Source organism: Natator depressus, chromosome 12 (genome assembly GCF_965152275.1).
Source record: "Natator depressus isolate rNatDep1 chromosome 12, rNatDep2.hap1, whole genome shotgun sequence".
Lineage (NCBI taxonomy): Eukaryota > Metazoa > Chordata > Testudines > Cheloniidae > Natator > Natator depressus.
Window position 1 is genome coordinate 20,928,537 of NC_134245.1, and position 23,034 is coordinate 20,951,570.

A 23,034-nucleotide genomic window follows, 5' to 3' on the forward strand; every position below is an offset into this window, starting at 1 on the left:
TGCATTTATGACCTTTTACAAACTTCTTATGAGAATACAAATATCCTGTCACTTTGGTTTTGGCTTGATTGGAATTGAAATCTCATTGGTGGGGAGGGGGAAGGAAAAATGCAATAAAGTCTCCTGAATTGATGTTAAACCACTGACATTTTAAAAAGAACCATGCTGGCAGTTGTCAGTCTATTGTTATGAGCTACAGTGAAGCATAAACTCCACAGTGAAGGTCACAGTGCTGGAAGCAAAGATGTGAACATTTTAGCATCACTTTTTTGGTGGTGGTGTTTGTATTCAATACTTATTTTTTGCTCCTCACCTATTTTCTAAAGATAACAGCCTGCAGAAACTTGTTAAAATACACTATCAGAGTATTTATATTCCTGAGGACAAACATCGAGCACTAAAGTTTCCTATGAAACCTGTGTCTAAGCTACAGTGGTGCTAGACTGAGTAGTCTGCAAGTGTCTCTCTCACATCAGGGGGTGGGAGATATATATGAACAGGGCTGCCATTACCATTATTTGGAATCACCTGGAAAACTAATCTCTCTAGCAACAGCAAAATAGGTCCCCTTGATTGTGGGGGGGGGGAAAAAACTTGAGTCTCTAATGAGAAAAAGCCCATAATACAAATCTAAGAAAGGAAAGGGACTCCAAGGAACAGGACCTCTTTCTGACTTTTGGGAGAGTGATGGGTGAGGATGGATTAGATTAGATGAGATATAACAGGGATGGGCAAACCCAGAAACAGATGGATCTGGGATTTCACATTAAGACAAAAAAAGTGACTCACCATATATGCTCTGGGCATGGGCAATAACTGGGGAAAACTTTACAGTTTTATCCTTTTTTAAAGGGTGGCCTACAATGTTTTTTTTCTTTAGTGAGTTAACACCAAACAGCAGAATGATCTGTTAAACCACAAGCCTCCTGAGCCAGTCATTTGAAAGTATTTTGAATATTTAGATAATGGAGTTGCTGGCTATTAAAAATTGGGGTGGGAAGAGGAGAAATGACCTTAAACGTCATCAGCTACAGATTACTGGTGTCTTTTATGGGATTTCTTAGGTTTCTATAAAACATGGTCTAGCATCAGCAAAGGCAAATAATTCACATTAATCATCTTCATAATTCTGACTGTCTTTTTAAAAGGCCAGATACTCAGCTTGTGTTAATCAGCATAGAATAAGGATGAAAGCGCTAGGGTCCAATTGAAGTCTAATATGGTCCTATTGAAATTATTCTAAAAACTGTTTTCTATATGTTTTTGAACCACTTGTAGAATTATACAGCAGTGATGTAATTTTCTATTGAAATCTAATGGTTGATTCAGAAAAAATAAAATCCTATGGAAATGCTATAGGACGTTTCTATAAAAGCAAGCCATTTCCATTTACCGGTAAAATAGTTATATTATAGTCACCTTTATAATATTCACCTACCACTCGAGAGCGCTGTAAGGTTCAACTAATAATTGTGAAGTGATTCCTTACATGGAAAGTACTATGGGGCCCTGATCTAGCAAAGTACCTAAACACATGCTTCACTTTAAGCATGTAAGAGGGTTTCACTGGGATTTGTTCGAGTGGATCCCACTGAAGAATCTGTGACTAAATGTGCAGTATATGTTTGTGGCTTCTTGCTCCAAGGAATGGCATTCTAGGCTTTCATCGCCTGCGTGTTGTAGACATACGCAGGTAAATGATGGATTCCAGGTTCTGGCAAGCCTATTTAGTGGCAGGGCCCAATCAATAGCTAACGCCAAAACTTGTTGACACCATAGAAGCACAGTGATGTGCATAAAATGTTTGCTCCTCAGATAAGTATATAATAGTATTGTTATTGTTTAGTATTAGACCAAAGCATAAAGAGATTTATCCTTACTCTAGATTAATAATTGTGAAAAATGATACTTGAGTCCATGTTTCCTGTTCTAATTGTATGGATTGATAACATAACTAGAGCACTCAGTTGTTACATATAAAATCAGATCGGCCAGGTGGGATACAAACAGGATATGCCTGGAGGGCTGTTTTTAATCCAAGGGACACTACCAATACAAAAAGACATTTCAAATTGTGTCTGCTACTAATAACGTTAGACTTATTGCAAATAAAAGGTTCTTTTAAAATTTACATTGCCTTTTCGCTTTTCATATTCTTATTTTTCGTCTGTCTAAGGAGTGAAACTAAATTAATATAGCCCGTTCAGAGTTAATTCAATGCTGCAGTGTTTGACTTGTAAATATTTTGAGGAATACCTTAAATATATATTTTAATAAAAATCTAAATTTTGGGTAAAACTACTTTATAAATGTCCCTTATAAATATGAAATGTTTGCCATTTTTTCATTAATGCACTTGGCAGCTTGGTATGTAAAAATACAGATAAAATCTGAAGACATCTGGATCTGCAAGCCACTGGAGCTTCCTCGGCTAAGTACTGAGGATAAGAAAGCAGAAGAAGTTGATTGTAAAGTCAAGGTCATCAGCTACAAAATGTTGCAGCTTTCTCAGTTCTGCAAGGAATTCAAGTAAGTAACTTCTTCCAAGTTCTGGAAGATATTTATTTTGAATCTGAATTATGATCTGACCTGACACTGTGTTATCTTGCTACGTGTTTTCTAATCACCACGCTTGTTGATAAGTGCTAAAGCAAGTCATGGAGTTACACCAATTTATTCCTGCTGAGGATTTGATGCATATACTATAAAGTCCAACCTACCCCCTTCCTAGGATTTGGTTTTATTAGTAAGTTAAGTAACAACAACAACATAAACTTTCTCTCCAAATTTACTTGGTCCTAGATTTTTCTTGCAGGATCTATCTGTCCTAAACCATAGTTATCTTTTTTCCTAAGGGACGCAATATGGCTTAGTGGCTACTGGGACCAAACTAGGACTCCCAAGAGCCGGGGGTGTCTATTCCTAGCAGTGCCACTGGATTGTTGGGTGACTTTGAACAAGTCACTTCACATCCCTGATCCATCTTTAAAATGGGGAATAATGCTTACCTCCTTCACAAAGATCTTTGAGATCAATAGAAGAAAAGTGTTGTGCAAGATTATTGCATTATTATTTATTAGATGGGCTCTTATATCATGGTGGGAGCTAACTGACTCCACCTGCTAGTATGATTCAGCTGGACCTACAGGAATGGTTCAAGTCTGATGAACAGGATGACTACAAAGAGTGGTCCTGTATTACTATTGTAATAATATACAGGGTCTTAGATGCTGCCAGCTGTTAGAGGTGTTTTACAAACTGTGTAAATAGCTAAGATTTACATTGGTATGTGATTAATTGAGCAGGTTAAAAAATGTCCAATGAATCTAAACAGTCATGTTGAGTCCATCAAATCTTTCAGCACAAACCAGACAGGCAGGTTTGATTTCCTGCCATCCTGCCCACCAGCCAGCCAGCTGAAGGAAAGGCAGACTGATGGGCAGTCCAGTTTCCAGGACTGTCCATCCAGTGGCCAGGCAGGCTACCTGTTCACCAGCCACCCAGCCAATTTGCTGACACCAGCCAGGAAACTGACTTGCCAGCTCAGAAATTTTCCAAAAATTCCGTTTCAGTTTTTCCAAAATGAATTTTTTCAAAATTGTCCGTTCCACAGAAAATTTTGTATATCTGACTTTTTGTACCAATTCAGAAAGGAAGAAGTTTCAGAAATCTGAAATAGCCCACAGGACAGAAATTCCAATTTCTGCACTGCTCTAGTGATTAAATGAAGACATGGATGGACAGTGATGTCACTCAATGAAATTCAGAACAAGATTAGATTAGATTTTGGAAGTGCATCTCACACTTATTTAACCATGTCTCTCTCCACATAGCTTAGACAAATACCAAACTACCATGTGATTATAACACACAGTGTACGCCCAACCCTGCAGCCTTTATTCATGGAAACTTTTTGTTTTTATTTTGAAGTCTGCCAGAGAGAGTTTCCAATCCTGTGAACCTTTTTCTCTCTATGCTACAGATGATCTGTATTTTAAATGAAAATGCATTGACTTGATGGATCTAGACTGTTCTCAGTCGTACCTGATGACAGAACAAGGAGTAGTGGTCTCAAGTTGCAGTGGAGGAGGTTTAGGTTGGATATTACAAAAATCTTTTTCACTAGGAGGGTGGTGAAGCACTGAAATGGGTTACCTAGGGACCTACCTCTACATTCCTTAGAGGTTTTTAAGGTGAGGCTTGACAAAGCCCTGGCTGGGATGATTTAGTTGGGGATTGGTCCTGCTTTGAGCAGGGGGTTGGACTAGATGACCTACTGAGGTCCCTTCCAACCCTAAGATTCTATGATTCTATGACTAAAAACAGTGTTATTAAAGAAGGGACAAATCTGTTGAATATGGAAAAGCTGGTGGTAACTGGGAAATCAACTCTGCTCATGGAGCAAGCACTCCAAGAAAATGCTTGGACGTTGAACAATGTGCTAACAGTGCAAAATTAATTTATTGCTGTTCCAATGAAGTAATTTTAAAGTTACTTTTAGTCAGTGACTAAAATCTTTAAAAAGCTGTGGTAATAGTTAGAGTGCCAAGGAAACTACGTTGCATGAAAAATGTTGATGTTACCTGTATAATCGATATTCTCCAGCCAAACAAATTCAGTTTGCAGGGCTGTAAATGTATGAAGCTATAGAGTCACACTTCGGATTCACTGGGAAGGGTCAGTTAAATTAATGATTTGGTGTTTCTCTCATGCCGATATGCATATATGAAGCATAATAAAATAAAAATAATATATATTATCTGATATCGAAGGATCTCAGGATGCTTTATGTTAACTTACAAGCATCACAACACTTAACATCTAATAAGCTTCTCACTATCCACGCTGAGGTGACCAAAGGCTATTGAAAGGTCACATTCCCTCTCACGGAAATGCAGTCACTGCTGAGGTGGAACACAGGATACAAAATAGGAAGTGAAACTGAATACAGTGAAGCCTGCAGGAAGCTTCCTATACACTAAGCTTTTGTACTAACAACTTTCTCAGAGTTGCTATGATTGAATCAGTGATACCAACAATGTAGAAGCTAGGGTACACAAAGCTCTGGTGTCTGCCACTGCTGGTGTCAGCTACTGTATCTTCAAGATCTGCTCTGAGCAGGGTTAGATGACACCATGGTTGAAACCCTGCCAGCCATGGAGTCCTGTCGATAGCAGCTCTCCCACTCATGCTACCAAGGTTGAAGATTAACTAGCTGTAGCACCAGTGGGAATTTTGGCAAAAAAAGCTTTGTGTGCATCACCTTTTTCAGACAAACTTCTGTCTTAAAAGAGCCTATATATTGAAAGATTTCAGAGCGGTAGCCGTGTTAGTCTGTATCAGCAAAAACAACGAAGAGTCCTTGTGGTACCTTAGAGACCAAATCAATGTGTTAGTCTCAAAGGTGCCACAAGGACTCCTTGTTGTTTTTATATATTAAAAGAACTTGTTCCACCTTTATTAAAAGTGATGACCAGGGTTTTTTTCAGTTCCTTTTGTGGTCACTTCACACAGCTTTTAAATTATTCTTTCCAGCTGGAAATGCAGGGCAAATTTGAGTACACAGAATGCAATTTCTGAGGTACAGTTTGAGTGGATCCTTGCTCTTTCAAAAAAAAAAAAAAAGTCATGGCAACTGTAATGAGTACAGGTGCCCAGATAATCAGTTTCACCTCTCATATGAAAGACAACACCTTCAGCAGCACAGTGCACCAAACCACTATTATTGATCAATCACTAACACAAAAGGAAGAGTGCCACCTGCTGAATTCCCAAAGCAGCTTTCTGCAACACCTAGATATTATGCATCCGATGAAGTGAGCTGTAGCTCACGAAAGCTTATGCTCTAATAAATTTGTTTGTCTCTAAGGTGCCACAAGTCCTCCTTTTCTTTTTACGGACACAGACTAACATGGCTGCTACTCTGAAACTAGATATTCCTTGGGAGTTTCCCATTCTGACCAAACCCACCATGAAAGATTAGAGAGGGAGCGGTACTAAACTGTATTCAAAGCACCATGGTCTCTGCCAATCACAGAGATACTAAGATGCTTCATGCTTTAAAAAAACCCCACTGGTTAGTTATGAGTTAGTAGTGTGTCCTCTCTATCATTCCTTGCACTGGTTGACTACTGTCCTCACAACTCACCACTCACACACATACAGCAACCGTAGCCACCTCGCCTTCTCTTGTCATCCAGGTAGCAGAGGGAAAACTTCTGGCTGACAAATATTTAATCAGAAATATCAGTGTAATATTAACATGGGGATGCTCCCATTAACTCAGTAATTATAACTGGCTCCTCAAGTAAAAAACTCCAGGCCCCAAGTGTTTATTATCCAAAGATATGGTTGTGGTTGAGTTGAGAGAGCACACTGAGGCTATTTGCCACAGTCTCCCACCATTTCATATAAATGGAAGTTTATTGATTAGTACCAATGCTGAAAATTTGACGCTGCAAATGCAAAATAAAAATATTTAAGGTAACTTTTATTAACTCAATAGATGGATAGTCATCTATTCAGTTAATAAACAAGGAAGGATTAAATAATTTAAGTTTAATGTGTCTAAGAAATAAGCTTTCCTGTGATTGCTTTGCCAACACCTTCTATTTCAGTTTGTAGCAAATTTTCAGTGCCAATTGAAAAGCTCCCTGGAAGTGTGCTTTCTAATGAAGACTGTGCATGATAGCACTTGTATGGTTGACCATATAACGTTGACTAGCACTGGAAAATGCTGCAGATTGAGGTAAGTGGTGTGTGTTATAATTTCTTTAGCAAAATAATTATACAACCCACAGCACTACAGAGAAGAGGAGGAGGGGACAAATAGAGTCTCTGCCTGGGAAGAGGTAGAGGGTGGAATTCCTTGTCTTCCATCACTCACCCCTCTTCCAAACACATCCCCCGCTCCTCCTAGTTCCTCGGGGAATCGCATGAACCAGAACACGACTAATTCCAGAGGAACTCTGGCCCTGCACTTTATTATGAGTATCCGGCGTCGGCTAGAGCCCCAGACTCCGATCCTGTCATTCTCCTCCGCCGAGGCAGGTGAAATGCGCAGGGGCTAGACCAGGGGCTGGGCTCCGTAGACTTGCACACTCGTAACATCGTTATTTCGCTTCCCAGGGGGTAACCCCCTAGCTGGGTTTGCGGCAGGGGCGTTTCTCTGCCCCTGTCCCGGGCAGCTGGCCGAGGAGGCGAGGCGAGGCGAGGCTCGCTCCGCCGAGTCTGTTGGCAGCTTGGCCCAGCTGCTGCAGGGGGCGAGGGGCGGCTCCGCGCCGCCTGGGACCCGCGGTCCCCCCGCGCCCGGCGGCAGCTCTGCCCAGGCCAGCCGCCGGAGGGGGCGGACGCGGGGAGGGTCTGTTTCCCTAGATGAGGGCAGGAAACACCCCCTCCCGCCCAGGGGCCCAACCGGAAACCTGCCTTGCTCTGAATCAACGAGTCTGTGTCTCCCCGGCCCCCGGCTCCGAGCGCGGCACCTGCTCGCGGCACCCGAGCGGACGCCGGGACCCCGGAGCGCTCCCGGGCCCCGCTCGCTCGGCCCGTGCGCCCCGGACCTGCCCGGGTCACAGCTGCTGGCTCCGCCGGGCGCTTCGGCTGCTCGTTCGCCCCGCCGAGCTTTCCCCGCCATGGGGCAGCAGCCGGGCCGGGCCGGCCGTGGGCGAGGCGGCGGGAGCCCCAGGTAAGGCGGGGGAGACCGGGCGTTGCGGAGGCTGCGGGCTGCCCAGCAGCGGTGCCCGGGGAGAGAGACCGGCTGCACGCCGGGGCGGAGGGTGATTCCTGCCCACGGCAGTTCGCGGCGGGCTGGGTGTTAATCCTGGCCGGGCAGGGAGCTTGGCCGGCCTGGTGAACAGCCATCCAGATGCTGTTAACGTCAAGTCCAGCAGTTCTGGGGGCCCAGCTGTGCCGGCTAGTCACAGGCGAGCTGCCCGGCTCGGGTCGCTCCGCACTGGGGGGCTCCCGGCGCCGATCGGGAAGGCGCCGCTGTGGGAGTGACGGGGGGAGGTGGATTGAATCCTGCAGCCCCCAGCCCGAGCCCGGCGCCCGCGCTCCGAACGCGGAACCAGACCCGAAGGCTCTGGGGAGCAGGGGTGGGGGGCCGGGCAAAGGGATCCGGGTTTTGTCCTGCCTTGTTGGGGAAACTGTCAGCACACACTGAGGGCGCTTTTCGCTGCGCTGCTCGATTGCAGGGATGGGAGCACAACCCCAGCGGTCTGATGCGCTTTGGGTGTTCGGGGCTGCATTACGCGGGGACGTCAGATCCTGAAATTCCCTCTCATAGGTCGAACCGCGCGTTGGTGTGAGAGTGGCGGGGGGGAAGCCTGTGGTTTGGTTCCCGGGCCGGACCGCACGTCGCGCCACAAGCAAACGGCGGATCCGGACCTGCCAAAGCTCCTCCCGGCTGTAGCCATCACCATCGCCGGCAGAGCCACCCGGGACCACAAACAGGAAAGTATCGATTGCTCCCCAGATTTCGAGTGAAGCGAATAATCCCCTGCCGCCTCCTTAGACCTTCCTTGAGAATCCGAGACCAGACTTGCCATTGTGATGGGTCTTGGAGCGGAGCTCAGGGTCCTTCCCCTGCTTCTGGACGGCAAAAAATCCTGTTCAACGCAAGGAAGTTGAATCGCGCTTAGTGTTGGGTAGAATCCAGCGGGGGGAGATACCCGGGACAAGACTGATCGTTTCATCCTCAGGAACTACCCCTCCTCCCGGCAGCACCTTTGATCAGCCGGCTGTGGATGTTATACTTGCTTCCAGATTTACTTATTTTTTTAAAAGTTAGCTTGGTGGCTGTTTGCTTTTTTTTTTTTTTTTTGGAAAGAGTCGTACCCCTGGACTAGTGTCGGAGACGCGGCTTCCCTTTGCAATGGGATTGCAGATTTCTTAGCTGTGTTGTGGTCACGCTAAATTCTCGACTTGCCCTCCACCCTCAAGTTTCCATATATGAAATGGGAAATCGAGGGCTGTTCGGCGCCCTTTCTTACCTGATGTTCAATGCACCCCTGCTGTTCATAGTGAACGGTAAGTCGCAAACTTTCGCAATCTTCCCATAGAGAATCGCCACCCCAAACACAGCTTGTTAGAAAGGGAGCCGGTAGAAGAGCGCGGGGCGAAGTCTAAGGTGGCCGGGGGACCGTGTGTTTGACTCGGTAAAACGTTATTCTACTTCTGTTCCCAGCAGATAACAACCTGTGTTATATTATCAGATCCGATCAATCAAATCCTTGTTCCTGTCACCGGTCACTATTGAGCGCAATAGACCTAACGGGCTTGCACCTTTGTGTTGTAAGAACTTTACTGTTTGTGCAGCGTACGTGGTCGGGGGGGGGGGGGGGGTTATACAGAAGAGGAAAAGGAGGTGACGCGAGGGCAATTTCAGGGGGTCACTGGGGGGTAGTTGTCTGAAGCCGGGAGGCACAGGGCACGCAGCAGGGTCTGCAGCCTGCCTGCGCCGGGCTGTCTGGAGGAGAGCGATCTGAAGCGTGCAGAGGTGTTGGCTGTCGATTTGTGTGGCAGATTTTCGGCCCAGGGAATCTGAACATCCGTTTCCTCCTTTTCCGAGAGGCGCTTTTCTGTCAAACGCTCCCCAGGCTTGTCTCCGTTGGCACTGGCGTGGATGCACCGGTAGGGGCCCAGGCTGCGGGGGGAGGAGAACCGAGCTCGGTCTTCAGCCCTGGAAGGCGGGACGCTCTTTTACCCGACAGCTTTTAGCCCTCGAGTGAAAGCAGATCAGATTAAGACGAACCGGACTGATTTTGTCTCTTAATCTCTCCTGTTAACCAGCCCTTGTAATTCTATCTTCTCCTCCCAGCTGCATTTACTGAAGTTCCCAAAGATGTGACTGTTAGGGAGGGAGATGATATTGAGATGCCTTGTGCTTTTCGGGCCAGCGGATCCACCTCTTACTCCTTGGAAATCCAGTGGTGGTACCTTAAAGAACCAGCCAGAGAACTTGCCCATGAATTAGCCATCAGTGCCCCCGGCAGCAGAAGCAAGGTAACAAAGTGCCACGGAAACATACATATTCATTAAGTGCAACCTGCTCAGAGAGTGCTTAAAACAAAGCTAACGGACACTGCCGGTGGCAGGAGCGTCCCCTGTTACATCCCGTGAAGTAGGTAGTTATCCCCTGGTATCCTAAACTCCCCCGTGGAATGGGGGAGTGGAGGAGAGACTAGAAATTGGTGATCATGCGCCCCCAAAAATCCAACAGCACGTTGGGGATTGTAAACATGTTGTTCAAGAATATAAATGTCAGTCTCACTGCAAGCCCCATCGTTAAGCTTTAACCGGGTTTATTGTATTACATTACAAAGCGGGGATAAACGGGAGGCAACTGCGAAACTGAGCCAGTCTGAACCGAGCTGGAAATCACTACGAACAAACGCGGGAGAGGTTGATGAAACAAGATGAGCTCCTCTCTGTAGATGATTAACGAGAGCAGATGGAGGAGAGAGGGATAGGCTCCTAGCTGGAGATCCTGCAGGACAATTCTGCAGATCTATTCACATACTCAAATGAAGTGATTAACAGGCGTTAAGGAAAGCAGGGTAAATCTTGTGTATTCTGTCTCAACCCACAGTCGGCCTCTTGGCTTCGATATAGGCTCGAGTCTTAATGTGTAGGCTACTTTTCCCTATCACCCAGTTTATTCTGCAGCCCAGATCTTGGCGCAACACCCTGTATTGGCAGCGTAATGCTGCCCAGTATATAAACCAGGTTAAACAGCAGAGGGGAAGTCTTGAGCAGGCGTTCCAAGGTGTGTCTTTCTAAAGTACACAACATCTGACCTTTTCCTACCACAGAGCCATTAAGCCTGATGATCCTCCCTGAGGAGCCCCTCATGCCTACACCAGGTCCTATCTATATGGCAGGCTTGTTTTCCTGCAAGGCTCCAATATAGATGCAAAGCATAAAGCCTCCGAACTAATGTGATGCCGTCTGGCTGTAATGTAAAGTCTGTTGTCAGAGAGGGAAATAAATCGCTTGGATTTAAATGTCTTCTTTAACCTTATATAAAACTGCGAGCTGCTTTTACAATAAATGGTGACAGGGCATGCCCAGAAAATGACTATCTCCTTGGGAGGCGTATTAAGAGAGATCAGAAGCATCATTTCCTTTTACAGTGAAGTTGATTGTAACAAGGAAATAATCCGATCCAAAAACTGATGAGCTGCATCTGATCTTGTGCTGTTTAGGGACCTCATCCCTGCACTAAAGCAATTCAGAATCTGGCTTCCCCGAGTCATTTCCATGCGCGGCTCTGCACTACCATAGAAAACAACCACTCCTGTCTAAAATAGCTGTTTCAAATGTAATTGGTCTTTTTACAATTACCATTGCTCTGTTTATACAAGGAGCAAATATTCTTCTGCAGACATATATCCCTTAGCAACGGCAAAACTTTTACTACAGGCATCCAGTAAGCCCACTTACATTGTTCCAAAGCAATCCTGTTCCTCGAGCGCCAATTGATTAAATCAAATCCACATTCTCCCCATAGTCACACACAATCAGTTCAAGTTATGAAAGTTGCACTGAAGATCTGTCTGCCCTACCTCTGTTTAGCTGGGGACTTAGTGCTTATAATAATGTTAATATGCTTTAGGAGTCTAGTCTAACATGTTTCCTTCTCTGCTTTTTTAGGTAACAAATAAGGATGCAACTAAAATCAGCGTAAGTGCAGATCAAACAGAGTGATGCACAATTTCTGTATGTCCATGCTGGTTTTGTAACACCCCAACACATGATTTCAGCCAGTTTAACCCTCTAGAGCAACAGAAATGGCGGAGCACAGTGGGCATGTGCATATTTTCCTCTCCTTGGTGTGCCATATCGCCATCAAAATGTTACCATCTGTTGCTATTTTAACTGTGGAGTTTTTTACTTGCAAATCCAGGCAAGAGGTATTTGTTTTTTCTCCTCTTCTTTGATCTCACCTGGAAAGTACTGGAGGTCTGGTCAAATGATAATTCTACTTTTCATGTGGCTGCCCCCACTACTGAAAACCCACTCCCCCCAGCAAGGTCAAATTTCTTTATAGCACATTATATCCAAGTGTTGTTGATTTGGGGCCCGATCCAGTCACTGATTTCACTGGGAGCATGGGCAAGCCCATTTATTTGTTTGGTTTTAATCCCATCACTGTCACTTTTCTATGTCCATCTGTGCAGGCTAGAGGGAGTAAGAAAAGGATGCTAGGGAAGGTAGGGAGAATCTTGCAGAGATTAAACACTGCAGTTGGGAGTAGAGATAGCCTGAGTGAATTAAAGATCTCATCCTAATAGTCCCACTGAAATTAAAGGCAATTAGTAAAGCTAGCAGAGTTTGATCCTTCATCCTGTGTTTATAATGGGGATATCTGAGGGTAGAAGGTATTAGGTAATGGCTAGGGTGTCAGACTTGGGGATGGTGTGGGCAGTCTGGCCACTACATATGAAGATATTTGGGTATTTTGTGTTGGATTGGGGGTAGGGAGAGATGCATTAGTTAAGACGTGTATTTTTAGAAGGGAGGGGACGGTTAGTGGCTGGGTGGTGGCTTATATTCCACTTTGTAGGGGGTAAGAGAGAGGAAATGCATTGTTTTTAGCAGGTGAGGTGTTGGAGTTGGGAGGATTAAGTGGGTGTGTTTCATTTTGGGGAAAGATTACTCCTCAGATTTATTTTTAGAAAGGCAATTGGAGGATTAGTGGCTGACTGTTGGTTTTAGTTGGGAGATGCCTTCAGTTTTGGAAGGGGATGAGGGCAGGATTAGTGGCTTTTTAACAATAAATGTAGAAAGAAGATGGCATGTTTAATGTATGAACCTTGGGAAGAGGGAGGGACAGGATTAGTGGCTGGTGATTTGAGTGCTGTGAAGAGGTGCATTCAGTTTGGAAAAGAAGAACAGGAATTGATGGCTGGGTTTTGGACTTTGATGGGGAAATGCAGTGCTTACAGTATTTATAGAAGATAATGGGGTAGGAGCAATGGTTGTGTGTTTTTGTATTTGATTTCTGGGAGGGAAGGAAAGAGATGCATTTTGGAGCTGAAGGGTGTATGAGTGCAATGGGTGGGTGCACTGTTGAGTACGTTGTTCTTCGGAAGTGGTGGATTCGGTAGCTTGGTGCTTGACTAGAGTATGCATCACTTACTGCATTTAATTTTGGAAGGGCTGGAATAGGTTCAGTGACTTGGTAATTTGGGGGAGGGAGTCATTTATTTTAAGGAGGAGCTGGAAGGTTGGATTACAGAAGGAGAGAGATTTGATTTTGCAGAGCAGCTGGGGTGGTCTCAGATGCTACGTGTTTGCTTATTGGAGGGGAGATACTCTAAATTCTTAGAGGTGGTAAAGCAGGCTGGAGGGGAGATGCATTAATTTCTGGGAGGAGCAGGCTTGGGGCTGCGGCAAGAGGGAAAGGTGCATTGGGGCAGAGGGAGGGTGCATTGGAGCAGACTGGGGGAGGAGATCGGGGAGGTGCATTGGGGTAGGCTCAGGGGCAGAGGGAGGTACACTGGGGCAGGCTCCAGGAGGAGATCAGATGGGAGGTGCATTGGGGCAGGCTCGGGAAGGAGATTGGGAGGAGGTGCATTGGGGCAGGTTTGGGGGCAGAGGGAGGAGCACTGGGGCAGTCTCAGGGAGGGGATAAGGGGGGAGGTACATTGGGGCAGGCTCCAGGAGGAGATTGGGGGAGGTGCATTGAGGTAGGCTGTGGGGTGGGGCATGCATTATGGCAGGCAAGGGGGAGAAGGGGAGGTGCATTGGGGCCGGGGGCAGGTGCATTGGGGCAGGCTCGGGGAGGAGATCAGAGGGGAAGTGCACTGGGGCCGGGGGCAGGTGCACTGGGCCAGGCTCGGGGAGGAGATCGGAGGGGAGGCGCCCTGGGCCAGGCTCGGGGAGGCGATCGGAGGGGAGGCGCCCTGGGGCAGGCTCGGGGAGGAGATCGGAGGGGAGGCGCCCTGGGCCAGGCTCGGGGAGGCGATCGGAGGGGAGGCGCCCTGGGGCAGGCTCGGGGAGGCGATCGGAGGGGAGGCGCCCTGGGCCAGGCTCGGGGAGGCGATCGGAGGGGAGGCGCCCTGGGCCAGGCTCGGGAGGAGATCGGAGGGGAGGCGCCCTGGGGCAGGCTCGGGGAGGCGATCGGAGGGGAGGCGCCCTGGGGCAGGCTCGGGGAGGAGATCGGAGGGGAGGCGCCCTGGGCCAGGCTCGGGGAGGCGATCGGAGGGGAGGCGCCCTGGGCCAGGCTCGGGGAGGCGATCGGAGGGGAGGCGCCCTGGGCCAGGCTCGGGAGGAGATCGGAGGGGAGGCGCCCTGGGGCAGGCTCGGGGAGGCGATCGGAGGGGAGGCGCCCTGGGCCAGGCTCGGGGAGGCGATCGGAGGGGAGGCGCCCTGGGCCAGGCTCGGGGGGGCGCCCTGGGGCAGGCTCGGGGAGGCGATCGGAGGGGAGGCGCCCTGGGCCAGGCTCGGGGAGGCGATCGGAGGGGAGGCGCCCTGGGCCAGGCTCGGGGGGGCGATCGGAGGGGAGGCGCCCTGGGCCAGGCTCGGGGAGGCGATCGGAGGGGAGGCGCCCTGGGCCAGGCTCGGGGAGGCGATCGGAGGGGAGGCGCCCTGGGCCAGGCTCGGGGAGGCGATCGGAGGGGAGGCGCCCTGGGCCAGGCTCGGGGAGGCGATCGGAGGGGAGGCGCCCTGGGGCAGGCTCGGGGAGGCGATCGGAGGGGAGGCGCCCTGGGCCAGGCTCGGGGAGGCGATCGGAGGGGAGGCGCCCTGGGCCAGGCTCGGGGAGGCGATCGGAGGGGAGGCGCCCTGGGCCAGGCTCGGGGAGGCGATCGGAGGGGAGGCGCACTGGGCTAGGCTCGGGGAGGAGATCGGACGGGAGGCGCCCTGGGCCAGGCTCGGGGAGGCGATCGGAGGGGAGGCGCCCTGGGCCAGGCTCGGGAGGAGATCGGAGGGGAGGCGCCCTGGGGCAGGCTCGGGGAGGCGATCGGAGGGGAGGCGCCCTGGGCCAGGCTCGGGGAGGAGATCGGAAGGGAGGCGCCCTGGGGCAGGCTCGGGGAGGCGATCGGAGGGGAGGCGCCCTGGGCCAGGCTCGGGGAGGCGATCGGAGGGGAGGTGCCCTGGGGCAGGCTCGGGGAGGAGATCGGAGGGGAGGCGCCCTGGGCCAGGCTCGGGGAGGCGATCGGAGGGGAGGCGCCCTGGGCCAGGCTCGGGGAGGCGATCGGAGGGGAGGCGCCCTGGGCCAGGCTCGGGAGGAGATCGGAGGGGAGGCGCCCTGGGCCAGGCTCGGGGAGGCGATCGGAGGGGAGGCGCCCTGGGCCAGGCTCGGGAGGAGATCGGAGGGGAGGCGCCCTGGGGCAGGCTCGGGGAGGCGATCGGAGGGGAGGCGCCCTGGGCCAGGCTCGGGGAGGCGATCGGAGGGGAGGCGCCCTGGGCCAGGCTCGGGGGGGCGCCCTGGGGCAGGCTCGGGGAGGCGATCGGAGGGGAGGCGCCCTGGGGCAGGCTCGGGGAGGCGATCGGAGGGGAGGCGCCCTGGGCCAGGCTCGGGGAGGCGATCGGAGGGGAGGCGCCCTGGGCCAGGCTCGGGGGGGCGCCCTGGGGCAGGCTCGGGGAGGCGATCGGAGGGGAGGCGCCCTGGGGCAGGCTCGGGGAGGCGATCGGAGGGGAGGCGCCCTGGGCCAGGCTCGGGGAGGCGATCGGAGGGGAGGCGCCCTGGGCCAGGCTCGGGGAGGCGATCGGAGGGGAGGCGCACTGGGCTAGGCTCGGGGAGGAGATCGGACGGGAGGCGCCCTGGGCCAGGCTCGGGGAGGCGATCGGAGGGGAGGCGCCCTGGGCCAGGCTCGGGAGGAGATCGGAGGGGAGGCGCCCTGGGGCAGGCTCGGGGAGGCGATCGGAGGGGAGGCGCCCTGGGCCAGGCTCGGGGAGGAGATCGGAAGGGAGGCGCCCTGGGGCAGGCTCGGGGAGGCGATCGGAGGGGAGGCGCCCTGGGCCAGGCTCGGGGAGGCGATCGGAGGGGAGGCGCCCTGGGCCAGGCTCGGGGGGGCGCCCTGGGGCAGGCTCGGGGAGGCGATCGGAGGGGAGGCGCCCTGGGGCAGGCTCGGGGAGGAGATCGGAGGGGAGGCGCCCTGGGCCAGGCTCGGGGAGGCGATCGGAGGGGAGGCGCACTGGGCTAGGCTCGGGGAGGAGATCGGACGGGAGGCGCCCTGGGCCAGGCTCGGGGAGGCGATCGGAGGGGAGGCGCCCTGGGCCAGGCTCGGGAGGAGATCGGAGGGGAGGCGCCCTGGGGCAGGCTCGGGGAGGCGATCGGAGGGGAGGCGCCCTGGGCCAGGCTCGGGGAGGAGATCGGAAGGGAGGCGCCCTGGGGCAGGCTCGGGGAGGCGATCGGAGGGGAGGCGCCCTGGGCCAGGCTCGGGGAGGCGATCGGAGGGGAGGTGCCCTGGGGCAGGCTCGGGGAGGAGATCGGAGGGGAGGCGCCCTGGGCCAGGCTCGGGGAGGCGATCGGAGGGGAGGCGCCCTGGGCCAGGCTCGGGGAGGCGATCGGAGGGGAGGCGCCCTGGGCCAGGCTCGGGGAGGCGATCGGAGGGGAGGCGCACTGGGCTAGGCTCGGGGAGGAGATCGGACGGGAGGCGCCCTGGGCCAGGCTCGGGGAGGCGATCGGAGGGGAGGCGCCCTGGGCCAGGCTCGGGAGGAGATCGGAGGGGAGGCGCCCTGGGGCAGGCTCGGGGAGGCGATCGGAGGGGAGGCGCCCTGGGCCAGGCTCGGGGAGGAGATCGGAAGGGAGGCGCCCTGGGGCAGGCTCGGGGAGGCGATCGGAGGGGAGGCGCCCTGGGCCAGGCTCGGGGAGGCGATCGGAGGGGAGGTGCCCTGGGGCAGGCTCGGGGAGGAGATCGGAGGGGAGGCGCCCTGGGCCAGGCTCGGGGAGGCGATCGGAGGGGAGGCGCCCTGGGCCAGGCTCGGGGAGGCGATCGGAGGGGAGGCGCCCTGGGCCAGGCTCGGGGAGGCGATCGGAGGGGAGGCGCCCTGGGCCAGGTTCGGGGCAGGGCCCGGCACCGGGGCAGGCTGCTGACCGCCGGCGGGGCTGCGCGGGGCAGTGACCGGCCGCGGGCTGTGGTCTCTTGCAGACGGTGCGGGTCCAGGGCAATGACATCTCGCACCGGCTGCGGCTGTCCGGCGTGCGGCGGCAGGACGAGGGCGTGTACGAGTGCCGGGTGTCGGACTACAGCGACGACGAGACCCAGGAGCACAAAGCCCAGGCGCTGCTGCGGGTCCTGTCGCGCTTCGCCCCGCCCGACATGCAGGCGGCCGAGGCGGTGTCGCACATCCAGAGCAGCGGGCCGCGCAGGTACAGCCCGGCCGGCAGGGCCACCGCCGAGCCCGGCCTGGAGAAGCGCCTGCTGCCGCCCCAGGGGGCCGGGGCCGGGGCCGGGGCCGCCTCGCCCGCCGCTTCCACCACCGCGGCGTCCTCCTCGGCCTCGCCCCCTCCCGGCAAGGCCGCCATCCTCCGCCAGCAGCACGGATCAGGTAGGTGCCCTGCGGGCTCGGGGAGCGCGGTGGGAGCGCAGCGACACCCAGCGGGGCGCGGGGGGAAGCGCAAGGCGCCGAGCGAGGCTCCGTGTTCTGCAGGGAGGAACAACGGGCCATAAAACTGGCCCTGCCATACAGTGAGCCCGGGGGTGTTAGTAGTATTGGGAGGCTCTTCGGGCTCAGCCCCTCCCCCCCCTTCTGAGTCAGCGTGGCACCCGGCCAAAATCCTCTAAGCAAAAGGGATTTGGGAGCTAAGAGAACAGGCCTCTAGTGGGGAGCCCTAGAGGAATGGGTTGCAAATGGGGGATTTTGAGGATTAGGGTTTGTTTGTTTGTGGAGTACATAGGTTTCCTTTCCAACTGGTATCAGCAAATTGTATCTGCTAGTAAAGGGAAAAAAGTCCATTACTGGCCCCGGTATTGCAAATTCTTTCGGCCTAGTCATTGTAGCTACCAGAGAGTTTCCTGGTCTCCACTATGGATGGTTTTTGTTTTTGTTTTTCGATTGCACATGTAATAAACATTTACCTTCTATTTCAATGGATGTTTCAGTTGTCTTTAAAGGCTTATCATGGATTTATCTTTCCATAGATAAAAGTAGACATAAATTGTATTGAAAGTAATGGATTAAAATGGGGGTGGCAATTGTGTCTGAATTGAAGGACAGACCATTTAAAATCATAATACAACCTTTACATGTTGGAGTGGTAGAATGGACCAAGTGGCAATAAAGCACTTCAGATGCTCTGTCATGGCAACATTATAAATAGTTTAAAATTGTTGCCTTTATTAAAATATATTAGTGCAGACCAGCAGTAGAAAGAAATGTAATTAAGGGAGTAAAAACTAAGGTTCCAATTCTGCAAATAGTTAAGTATGTGAGTAAATGTATTTATATATTTAAGTGTTGAAAGGATCAAGTTTTAAGACTCAATCCTGCACTATTTTAAACTCAGTGAGAGTTTTGTGGGGAACTCCACTGGGAGTAGGATAGAAACCAGAGCTTTTTATGGAGGTATAAACTATACAATGTTACATTTTCAAAGTAATTTTGTACATCTGTGCTTTTTGGTTTGGTTTGGTTTTGAGTGGTAACAACATTCATAAAGTAAAATGTTACAATTTTTCTATAGAGGTCTTAAAGCTTCAGTGCTACATGTTGACCTCTATGGGCAAGCCCTTGATCCCACATAGAACGTTATGCAGAATTAGGACAGAAGAAGGCTAAATGTCAGCTGCTGTACAATGATTCTATATTTTAGCTTTTAGCATTCAAAGTGATTATATTACCATTTCTTTTAACAAAACTTGCAAATGCAAACACTGAGAAGCCTTTCTAAGCTAAGTTAATTTCTTTCATCACAGTAATTATTTCTGTATTATGGCTCAATCCTGCTCCCATTGAGGTCAGTTCTAAAATTCCATTTACTTTAGTGGTAGCAGGATCTGGCCCTTTTTGTTCTGCATTGTGAAGACTGTCAAGATATTCAGCATTATTCTGGCTGTGTTTGGTTCATGTGTTGGCCACTATCTTTTACATAATGTAGAGCAAGTAATCATGCCTGTATATATGGAAGATGACATATGGATAGTTGAGCATGCTCAGAAAAAGAATTGAGGTTACCTCACAGGAGAGGGCTTTTGGAGCGAGACTCATCTTTAAATGGAAATATACACCTTTCTTTATTCCCATTTACACTCTTGCATCAAATATTTACAGGCTTTGGATCAGATAATTGAAACCAAGCATGTCAGCTGTTACTATCCAGGAACTGTATGTAGCTCACAGATAAACTGTCTTCTGTGATTTTTACCTATCTCTGTTCTTTGCACAGTCAAACATCATCCTGTGAAATCTGGGTTTTGTTTTGTACCATCTGAAAGAGTATTGTGTACTGTTGGGCTAGTGAGGATGGCATGCCATCTGTCTAATAGTGACTTTTCAAGACAAATGAAAAAGTTCTGTCTTAAACCTTTCTGTGTGCACTATTGGTTGTAGATATTCCCATGGCTGACAGTGACACCAGGGAATTAAACTAGAACAATAGAATACCTGTGAGCCATTCTTTTCCATTAAACATGTAGATTGTCATTTTAGCAGTCAGAATTGGCTTTGCATGTTGTTTTCACGTCTTCCCCTTCCCCCTGTTGATCTAAGTTTAACAGATATGTGGAGGATTAAAAAGCCTTGTGATGCCAGTGTTTCATTACTGACACAAGGAAGGGTCTTGCTATATAAAAGAGGTCTCATTTAGGATATGTACTGTTATGCAACCTGCCCATCTAAGTCAACACTTGCATAGTGCATAAGCCCTGATAAAACAGTCTGCTCAAATTGTAATTGGCACAGTGCCACCTTAACAGATGTGCATGAGTGTGTGCAGCCAAGAGACCACGTTAGCAGTGTCTGTTAGGGCAAGATCTGCTGCCTAGATTATCTAAATTGCTGTCTAGCCTGATTTTTACATGCCTGTTGTTAGGGGATGTGTCACTGCTACATCATTCCTAGACTGGATTAATTTCCTAAAATAAAACACAACTGTTGCAGCCAGATATGGAGATACTGGGCTCATTTAAATCAAGTGAAAGATGGTGGAATGCAGAAAAGCATCTTGTAGTCCTGTCAGGGAGAGTCTCCATTTGGACACCCTTACAAAATAGGCTAAACCAAGATTTGCTGTTGTGACATCCTCTTTGCACAGGCTAGCATCAATGAACACCGCCACACAATGGCATACAAGTTGGTTACCTTTCAGGAAGAAAGTTGAGATGGTTCTGTAGAGCTTGGGTAGTTGCTAGCTGTCATAGGGCTTATTTAATAAGGTGTGCAGGAGCCATTACTTGTGTCTACCTGCAGATAATACATTGTGTTTTATATTCTGTGCTTGTGTCTTGTGACGATAATGGGCTTTTCCTCCACTTGACTCAGGAGTCACCAAATGACAACATTTTACTTTGGTCTGTTACCATTTCCATAGTTTTGCACAGGTAGGATCAGCGTAGAATTATTCTGATAATAAAATGTCGGTATGGGAAGGAGATCCACTATACCGCTCAAGGGATTAGTAACATGAAGACTTGGACCACCAAGTTGCTCTTTCTAATGCATTCCAAGATTGATCGTGACTGAAAGTTATTGCCATCTGATGGCTATTTATTGGCCTTTGTGAAACAAACTGGTGGTTGCTGTCCAGATTCTAGGGAACTGATGTCCGCATCCTAAAAACCACAGTTGCAGCTGATGCCATTTTTGCTGTAGAGAGACACAGATTTGAATGGAGCGGTCCCTCCTTCTCAGAACTAAGGCACAGGGGCAAGGTGCTTTAGGGGAAGGTGACATTACCAGTACTAGTGTTTTGCCCGTTTTTGTGGAAAAATAGAAAAGTCTTCACTCTAGGGCTCTTACTTGGACATGTGCTTGCACAAACACTAACATCTCTTTAAATGTGTTGAAAGAAACAGTCAGCATCACCCTGCGAGGCGTCTAATAATTAATATTTTAATGGCTGGTGTTTAGGAGATATTTTGACTGAGGTAATTAGGCTTTTTTCATAAATAATGGCTTCTCTTTCTTTGTCTTGCTCTCAGAAAAGAAGCCTTATTTTGAGTTGACCCACTCATGGCAGTTTCTTGTTTAGCTCTTCACTGAATAGGGCTGACAGTCCAAGTCAAACCTCTACAATCAGAGGTGAATGAGCCCATAAGACACTAAATCCTGTGCTGGCTTACAGAGGCTCAGTATGAGTCAATAGCTGTGGAAATACAGGGTATCTGTAGCACCAGTGGGAAAAGCATCTGACAACTCACGTTGCTAGGCTCTAACTCCCCATGCACACTGCAGATTTGTCCGAGGGTATGTAGTAGCTTTTCACAAGGGAAACTAGAAGAGGAAAGTGAGTATGCATCCCACAAAGAAGGGCTGTTCCATATGCAGAAGTACAAATGCTCCAGGTACCATTGATTGTTGGTGTAGGAGCTGAGCAGCAGTAACTGGAGATCTATTTGCCTGCATTCCTGCCTGAGCTAAATTCCAAAATGAATAGCTAAACCCAAAGTTAGCGAGAGGGTATGTAAAGTTTTACACTATGACCTTGCCACCTCATTTCTACACAGCTCTAGATCTGAAGCTGGTGAGTGATGCAATTGGCAATGCATCCAGAAGGGCTGTGCATATCTTTTTGTTTGGGAAGCCTTCTCACTGTGCCCCTACTACCTTCTTGTCCAACTACACACTTGCCTTTCTGGCTCTCCAGTCTGTTCAGCATTCAGTGTGCTGTGGGATATCTTGTTAGCATAGTAGTAATCCCAATTTATTGGAAAATGCGAGATTAGGACCCTTAATGGGTAAGACAGCAGGTGAGGATATGGCATAACATGGTAGAAGCATCAACAGGCAGTAGAGGAAGTGTACAGACCATCAAGAAAGGTGTGAACTGAATAAAAGGAAACTGCACAGGGAAGGGAGCAAATATGAACTCAATAAGACATCTGTTAAAAGTGGTAATATAGGTCACTGCCTTGCAAACCCTATTGCCTGAGTGGATCCATGGGCTTTAATGCAACTACTCATCTAAGTAAGGGTTCCCATTACTGGGCCCATATTAATAACCTGTAAAGCAATAATTAATTATCAATATATGCTTCTTAAATAAAATGTTATTGACCAAACATACTGAATGGATTTTGATGGAAAGTAGTCCATTTACCATAAATAATACAGTACCTATTGTAGAAAATATTTTAAAACAAGAAAAACATGCGTGGTCACGGTTGGCTCTGTGGGAATATTGCCCTTTATTAAAGGAAATGCAAAGTGTGACAGTTGAGTGGCAGAAGTCAGTCTTTCCACTGTAGCATTAACTATCTGTCCCACAGATCTATTCCGTTTAGCAAAATTACACACATCGTCTTATGTTGTTCTGGGTTTTGTAAAACACACTGATGGCACTATATAAATAATGTATGTCCAGTTATTTGCACTTTAAAAATGTGCACAACATCATTAGTAGAATGTTTGTAATGCCATAAGCCCCAAAACATTTTTAGTTATAAAAGACCTAATCCTCCTACTCATATATTATGTGGGGTTTTGTCATTAAATAAAAGCAGAAATGGTCCCAAACACAGGGTATATAGTTGCCATCAGTTTTTAAGACGAGCTCCTGTTTATTTCAATGGGCTGTTCAGTGTAAAAGTTGACGACATGATACGGGCTACTGTTTGCTGGATAATTTGGGACTCCTCCTGTTCCCAGTACTTTCAGTGTAGTGGTATAGGGCTTCCTGTGTACGATACTCGAGCAGTTTTAATTATAGGGTCAATTGCTGCCCTCAAATGTGCTTGCAGGGCTCTTCAGTGGGAGTCCCATGCATGCATTCAAGGACAAAAACGTGGTCCTTTTTATTTTCTGATTGATTTTAAAGTGGATTAGATGTGGCTATTATAGACATTTTCTAAAGGATACGTAGTTCCATTTGACAGACCCAGATCTAAATGGGAAATCCATACTATGGGGCCTGTAGGCTGTAGCAGG

At 49.7% G+C, this 23,034-nt stretch overlaps 1 protein-coding gene across 4 annotated transcripts in view; it reads left to right on the plus strand.

Annotated features, from left to right (window-relative positions):
- Positions 1-6,665: 6,665 nt before the first annotated feature.
- Positions 6,666-23,034, plus strand: part of VSTM2B (V-set and transmembrane domain containing 2B) — a 36,992-nt gene continuing 20,623 nt past the window's right edge. The window contains exons 1-5 of one of the 4 annotated variants that reach the window (XM_074969155.1): positions 6,666-6,748; positions 8,285-9,027; positions 9,818-10,002; positions 11,653-11,682; positions 17,100-17,499. In XM_074969155.1, coding sequence (XP_074825256.1) covers positions 8,955-9,027; positions 9,818-10,002; positions 11,653-11,682; positions 17,100-17,499 — 688 coding nt within the window. In that variant the 5' untranslated portion in view covers positions 6,666-6,748; positions 8,285-8,954. Of the gene's footprint in view, positions 6,749-6,868; positions 7,047-7,565; positions 7,685-8,192; positions 9,028-9,817; positions 10,003-11,652; positions 11,683-17,099; positions 17,500-23,034 lie in introns of those variants that run through there. The other 3 variants (XM_074969153.1, XM_074969152.1, XM_074969154.1) reach the window with 3 other exon arrangements.